This window comes from Cottoperca gobio, chromosome 8 (genome assembly GCF_900634415.1).
Source record: "Cottoperca gobio chromosome 8, fCotGob3.1, whole genome shotgun sequence".
Lineage (NCBI taxonomy): Eukaryota > Metazoa > Chordata > Actinopteri > Perciformes > Bovichtidae > Cottoperca > Cottoperca gobio.
The window spans coordinates 12711162-12718669 of record NC_041362.1 but is presented as its reverse complement, the minus strand read 5'-3'; the positions used below and the strand labels follow the sequence as shown (position 1 = coordinate 12718669).

The window sequence follows — 7508 nt, the reverse complement described above, 5'->3', positions numbered from 1 at the left end:
AATTTGTTACAAACAACATATGTCACAACATCACAAATCAAGCCGGAATGCAACACACACATGCAATAGACTTATAAATTCAAATTGAAACACAACGATAAAGTCTACTTCAAATTCTGATACAAATGTTTTGACTGGCTCCAAGAGACATAGAGTGCAACCACAGGCTGTGGGATTATTACTTAACAATATTGCAATTATTTCTGAATTAATAAGTTAAAGCGTGAATGTTTTTGAAATGATAGTGGCACTGACTTCATTTGTGTTTACTTCCTCTCATTCAGGCTATTCACGGGTACCGAGAGACTGAGCGTGCGAGGTGGGGGGCAACGTGTGAGGAGGTCTTGAATCGTGTTCGATCTGTAGCGTTTCCTCAGGGTAGTCCACTCCTCGGGCCTGTGCACATTCTAGATCTGGACAAGACTGGCTACATCAAGCCTCACATTGACAGTGTCAAGGTACCAGGTTTGTCTTTTTTTCCTTCTAGATACTACTACTACTAGGTCGTCCTCAGACGGGCCCTCCATCGGTGCTTCCAGTCATCCCGATCCTCCATGCATCTGGCTAGCTCGCCAGTATTTTCTGCTCCCGCATCTTTCCTGAGTACATCCACGTATGTTATTGCGGGACGCCCTCGTGATCGGTGCCCGTGTGTTGGCTCCCACAGCACAAGTTTGCTGGCTGGCAGCTCTTGGTGTCTCTGGCAGTGACCTGCCAGCCTCATTCTCCTGACCGCTGTTTTTTTCACCCACCCTTAGCGCCCCCCATACAAGTGCGTGTTGGTGACATGCTCATCCTTGTTGATGCCAAGTACCACACGCAGCATTCTCGTGTAGCACCCATCTAGGGATTTCTGCAGGGTGGGCTTCAGGGTCCAGCATTCACTGCCAGACAGGAGAACAGACTCCACTGTTGTATGGAAGAAACTGAGTTTCGTTTGTCGGGGGAGGTTGGAGTTCCACACACAGGTCATGCCGTTCAGGGCCCTCCATGCAAGTGCCTTCCTCACTTTAAGGTCTTGCTCGGACGAGTTGACCCACGAGCCCAGGTATTTGAAATCATTGTCTTCCTTTTAGAGCAGTGCCGCCTGTGTTTTTAGAGGTGGATGGTCCGGGGGGATGTTATATGTTATGAACTCAGTTTTCTTGGCATTTAGCTGAAGGCCAACCTTGCTGCACTCTGTCTCCACTCCTGTGCTTGCTCTACGCGGTCAGAGAGCAGACTGATGTCATCCGCATAGTCCAGGTCCATTAGGACTAAAGCGGGGTGTCGTCTCGACCTCCTAGGTGTTATTGTGAGGCCGAGTTCTAGCTCCCGTCCACTGATGGCCTTCCTGAGCGCATAGTCTAAGACTATGATAGATGGATAGATTGATAGATGATAGATGGATAGATGGATAGATGGATAGATGGATGGATGCTTTATTCATCCCAAGGGAAATGTAGGCATGCAGTAGCTTAAAAAATACAAATCACTTCATGTTTGCTGAAAAAAAACCCGATGGTGTTAACAGTTGATGTAAAAAAAAAAACATTAAACATCTTATGAAGAGTGTCCATATTTGCCAGTCCAGTCCAGCTTGTCGTCCAGCTGCAGGCCCAGATATTTGTAGGACCTGACCACCCCGTCGACCCCCTCGATGGACACAGGTTGCACATGTGGCCTGATCCTTCGAAAATCCACCACCATCTCCTTGGTCTTGGAGGTGTTCAGCTGCAGATGGTTCAACTTGGACCACCTCACAAAGTCCTCCGCCAGGTTCCTGTACTACCCCTCTTGTCCATTCTCCTGTTTAGGGAGGTGCTGGGTGGGCAGCTCCTGGCTGCAACAGCTGGGCTATCAAACCTGTTATAGAACAGGTTGAGCTGGTTTGCTCTCACAGCGTCCCCTTCTGTTGCGTTGCTGCCCTTCTTTTTGCAGCCTGTGATGGTTTTCATGCCGTCCCTGACCTTCCTCATGTTGTTGTCCCGCAGCTTCTGCTCTACTTTCCTTGTATATTCCTCCTTTGCCTCTCAGTTGAACCTTCAGCTGCGCCTGCATTCAGACAAAGAAAACAATCGCAAATATTAGTTTCTAACATGGACTATAATGTCAGCACTGGAACTATTTGGAAAACTTTATGTGTGTGCTCCGCTGTTATCCCGGCAGCTGAGATCTTACTGTCATTCTCTGTTTTTTTAAGTTCTGTGGTAGCACTATTGCTGGGTTGAGTCTCCTGTCAGACAGTATCATGCGCTTGGTGAAGGAGGATGATGCCAACGAATGGCTGGACCTGCTGCTGCCCCGACGCTCCCTCTACATACTGAGGTCCAGTATTTTCTGAACAAATTGTGTCATGGAGTGTCCTGTAGTTGTATCATACTTCACTTTAAACAATGCAGTAATGTGTTTCACCCCGTTCTCTTCACACCCATACAGGGACCAGGCCAGATTTAACTTCACTCACCAGATCCTGAAAGACGAGGAGTCTGTGTTCAGTGGACAGAGGGTGCCTCGGCTGCGTCGTATCTCCGTCATCTGTCGGAACCTTCCTGGCTAACACCCACTTCCACTCAGCTTGGATATGAACAGAACATAACCTGGATTTAGAGGATTGTGTCAACGATCTCAATTAAGATATAAAAGCCGATATCCCAAATAACCAATGTTTTTGTTTGGTTAATATATTGTTATTATATACATCTATGGTGAAGTGTCATCTTAAAATATTTGTATATACATTTGTTGGTTCAACATTAAAAGGCAGGTTGGGTCCTTTGATGCTGAATTGTGTTTTTATTCATTACCATGACTGGTGTGTTCCTCTACTTCTGTATAATACAGAGACTCTTGTGAATAAATTCCAAATACGATTAAAATGCAGTTGGATTTTGTTCATCCTATTCTTTCTGAGGTAGACGGGAGCTCTTTACATTTTTCTTCCACGCTCATAATGTGCCCAAATATGCATCTCAGCTGCAGGACAATGCTCATCAAACTTGACAGTTACTATTATTTAAACTTATTTTATCCCAACTTTTAAATGCATTCATTGAATATGAGTCAACTGAAATCCTTTTGCTTTGTGCACTTATCCACATATATGCATATTTACATTTATGAAGTCTAAAATACATTATAACCAGTAGATTGTAGCAACTCATCCTCTCCATGAATCAGAAGACAGGCTTGGGGAAGGGTTGTGGATAGGAATACAGGGATGTGTTTTGTTTGCACTGGCCTACCGATCTGTGGATGGGTGTTGCAAATGTATGAGAATGTATGAATGAATACTTACCAAAGGGGGGGGATCATGGGCACCAAGCAGAGTACTTATGTTAGGTATTATGTGTTTGTATTTAGAGTCTACAATTGGAGATGTGTGCACCAAGATTCAAAAATGAGTTGTGCCGTGTTTGTGGTCCAAGTCAGTTTCAGTAAAAAATGTGTCTGCTGGAATTAATGGAAGGATGTTGTGTTGTTCGGACAATGTGTTGTTTATGACTGTAAGATTATGTTGTTGTGTTTGAGTGAGGTGCGGTGCGGTGAAAAGTTGAGCAGAGGGAAGTGTGTGGAGGCATGGGAAAAGGCAATGGCAGCATGTCTGAAAAGTGACTTGAGCTGGTTTGTAGTCGTCTGCCTGGGGTCCTGATCCCGATTGTTGATCCCGATTGAGAAAACAACAATCTTAACGGTCGAATTAGGCTTAAATTTCTTTATTATTTCAAGCAGATGATATACTTTAGCCCCTGGGTAGCCGTCAAGCTGGATGAGAGGGTTGTTGTGAGGAGGGATTCTGGAGATGTTAGAATCCCCCAGGTTAAAAATATCCTTTTTAGAAGCTGTATTTGTTCCCAATCTCTATCATTCTAAATAAATGTGGTGTTAAAACAGAAATGTTGGGCAGACCAGGGCTGTGTTCGAGAAGTATCGTCCCACTCATGTCGTCCACCTGGCTGCAAAGGTCGGAGGACTCTATCAGCACATGAGGGAGAACCTGCACTTTCTGGTAAGACTGATGCATGATCCACCACAGCTGTCAAATTGTAAATTGTTGTCAATTTTAACCATAGGTACTGTAAAAGTGGGGTCTAAAGAAAAGATCTACATTGTCTTTAAACTATAATGGCCAATCAGTGACAGTCTGACCCCTTCACAGCGGGACAACATCAAAATCAATGACAATGTGCTACAAACAGCTCACGAAATGGGCGTCTCCAAGGTAGTGTCTTGCCTGTCCAGTTGTATCTTCCCCGACAAAACCACATACCCCATCGATGAGACCATGGTAAGCTTTATTTTAGGGTTATAAGGTGGACTTGCAATGCTGAAAAGAATTATAATATATATATATATATATATATATATATATATATATATATATATATATATATATATATATATATATATATATACGGTGTTGTCTCATTATAAATAAAAAATGAATGAAATATGACACAATTATCTGGCATTGATCTGCTCAGATTGTAAATAAAGACAATGCTAATTCTCAATGCCACCAAATGTTGTTAAGTTAATGTTAAGTAATTATCAGGGTACAATGTTGCTAGAGAGACATGAAATTAAGAGCAATTATTATTACTTTGGCAAAATGGATTACTTTAACTTTATCTTTACTGTCATGCCCCACTCTCATAGATACACAATGGACCACCGCATGACTCCAACTTTGGATACTCGCATGCTAAAAGGATGATTGTTTGTTCAGAACAGGTAAACAGCTGTGCATCGCAAACAGAGGTGTGGTGTAGAAAGATAAATATCTGACATGCATCCATTGCCAACAAAGGGCTGATAAACTACTTATGTAGTATGGTTTAAACGCAAACAGAGGTGTGGTGTAGAAAGATAAATATCTGACATGCATCCATCGCCAACAAAGGGCTGATAAACTACTTATGTAGTATGGTTTAAACGCAAACAGAGGTGTGGTGTAGAAAGATAAATATCTGACATGCATCCATCGCCAACAAAGGGCTGATAAACTACTTATGTAGTATGGTTTAAACGCAAACAGAGGTGTGGTGTAGAAAGATAAATATCTGACATGCATCCATCGCCAACAAAGGGCTGATAAACTACTTATGTAGTATGGTTTAAACGCAAACAGAGGTGTGGTGTAGAAAGATACACATCTGACATGCATCCATCGCCAACAAAGGGCTGATAAACTACTTATGTAGTATGGTTTAAAGCAGGGGTGTCCAAACCTTTTTCACTGAGGGCAGTATATACAGAAAAATATATGAAGGGCTGGGCCACCAAAAACAAAATCAAGGGGGGGGGGGGGGGGGGGGATGGATATATCTCAAGCTTGTTAAACAAATAAGTTATTGGGCATCAACTAACGTTAGTTGGAAAATGTTATCAACTTTAACTGACTGAATTTATTGAAAAATGAGCTTATTAACATGAATACTTTGTAATATATGTTTTAACTCTCCTATAATGGGAACAGCGGTGCACTCAGTGGGAGCAGTGATGCTGCACTTTGGACTGAAGGATGCTGCAGGTCAGGAGTAAGTTTGGTGTTTGAGATACGAAGGACATCACAGAGATGCTGTCGCTCATTTTGGTTCTCAATATGCTTTTGTTCAGAGTTAACAGAAAATGTTTGCTCACATATTTGAGTGGAGAAGTGCGCAACATTGAAGTTGCGTAGTTGTGTCTCAAAGAGACGGAGCTTCACACAGAATGCTTTCATGCGCGCAGTAGGTTCTTGTTCAGTGTTGAGATGACCAGTAAGATCAACTAAAAATGCCAGGTCTGCCAAACATGGAGGGTCACTCAGCTCATGAAGAGGTCGGTCCTTCTCTTTCAAAAACAGGTCGGTTTCTGATCTCAGGGAATAAAACTGCTTCAGCACGGAGCCGCGACTCAGCCAGCGCACATCAGAACTGCTGGAGTGCGTCCCCGTATTCAGCATCGACATCACAGGAAAGCTTGAAATTATCTGTGGTTAAGTCCTCGAGCTCGAATTATGTTGTTAAAACCAAGCAGCTCTTCCGTAACGCAAAAAATGAACAGCTGTGCGGTGTCTGTCGCATCTGTGCTCTCATCACATGCAATCGAGTAAAAATCTAAAGCACAATTTTATCTGACACTTGATGTTTTAAGTTAGCTGACAAGTCAAAACTGTGTTTCTGTGTTAGAACTAAGAAGTACAATAAATTCAAGCACAAGTTTCTATCTGGGCCATATTCCATTATACTTAGAATTCGCTGCCAATTAAAAATGGACCAGGGCCGCAGTTGGCCCGCGGGCCGTAGTTTGGACACCCCTGGTTTAAAGGCTATTGTTTAAACTGAAATTCTCTGATTTTTACTTTTTGGAAGCTGGATATGTCTCCCCTCTTTTGGGATAGCACATTTCACACAGACACCGGATGTGCTCCCTGGAAGCCCTCCCCTTATGCCCCGCCTTCTGGCTCTGAACCTCCGGCTGTCCACAGTATGGCTTCAGATCCTGTACTAGCAACAGCTCTGTCATATTTTTTCAAATTATTTGCAGAGTGTTTTTAGAAAGTTTTTTACAACTGTCTTAGTCGCCACAAAGTTTGGAGTTTGCTCCTTGCCCTGTTTGTCTGCTCAAACCTCACGTCATCCAGGTATGTTAAGCAAAGTTTGAATCCGATAATGTTTCTTGCTCTATGTGATTCACAGGTTCATTTTATCACAAATCACAAGTGTTTTCTTTTTTAATTAGATGTATTTCCTTTTTAGTATTTCTTTGTTATGTATACAGTTTCGTATAGTTATGAATGGTTCTAAACATATGTTCATGGCGCACAGTTCTTAATTAAATACATTTTCAACACAGTAGTTTTATCTTTCATTTATTTATTTAGTTTTGTACTAAATCTTGTACACGGAATTTAGTACTTAAAGAAATTATTTTATTTAGGTCAATCTTTTAGCGCAGTTGTTGAACGGTCAACAGTTGCTTTTCAATAGGTATTCTATACTTGTGCTCTGTTTGCGTTTCTCAAATCGTCATCCAAAACTCAGCAAAGTTTTACGTCTATATGGTTCATAGCAACTTCTTTTTCTGTCTGTTAGTCACGAAGAAATAGTAAAAACAATTTATTACTTCTGAGTGAAATAGTTACAGGTACTCTGTTGATTTCGGTGCGACCCGCTATGTCACGCAAAACCCGACTTTTCATAAAATTATTTTAAATAGTGTATCTGTTAGTATTACGCCGGTTATATAACTCGTAATTCTTTATATATTTGGTTCTTGGTGTTTTAGATGATTACCGTTTATTATTATGTATGAATTTACTCCGTAGTGTGTGATCTCCCTGTCTTTAGCTTAGGCCTCAAAAGATAATGGTTACTCGGAGTCTACAAAAACTCCGTTTAACTCTTAAAATCGACTTTATACCATTTGGTTAATTATACCGTTTATTCTATATTGTATTATATAGTGTGTATAATGTGTTTATTTCCGAAAACGAGTTATGTGTAGCTGTTAAAATATATATATATTTTTTGTCCCAACAAAAG

The 7508-nt window shown here is 41.5% G+C and overlaps 1 protein-coding gene across 1 annotated transcript in view; it reads left to right on the top strand.

Moving 5' to 3' along the window:
• Nucleotides 1–2767, top strand: part of alkbh7 (alkB homolog 7) — a 25993-nt gene extending 23226 nt beyond the window's left edge. Inside the window, exons 3-5 of the mRNA XM_029437252.1 lie at nt 285–458; nt 2183–2307; nt 2419–2767. Coding sequence (XP_029293112.1) covers nt 285–458; nt 2183–2307; nt 2419–2539 — 420 coding nt within the window. The 3' untranslated portion in view covers nt 2540–2767. The remainder of the gene's footprint in view (nt 1–284; nt 459–2182; nt 2308–2418) is intronic.
• The last annotated feature ends 4741 nt before the right edge of the window (nt 2768–7508 follow it).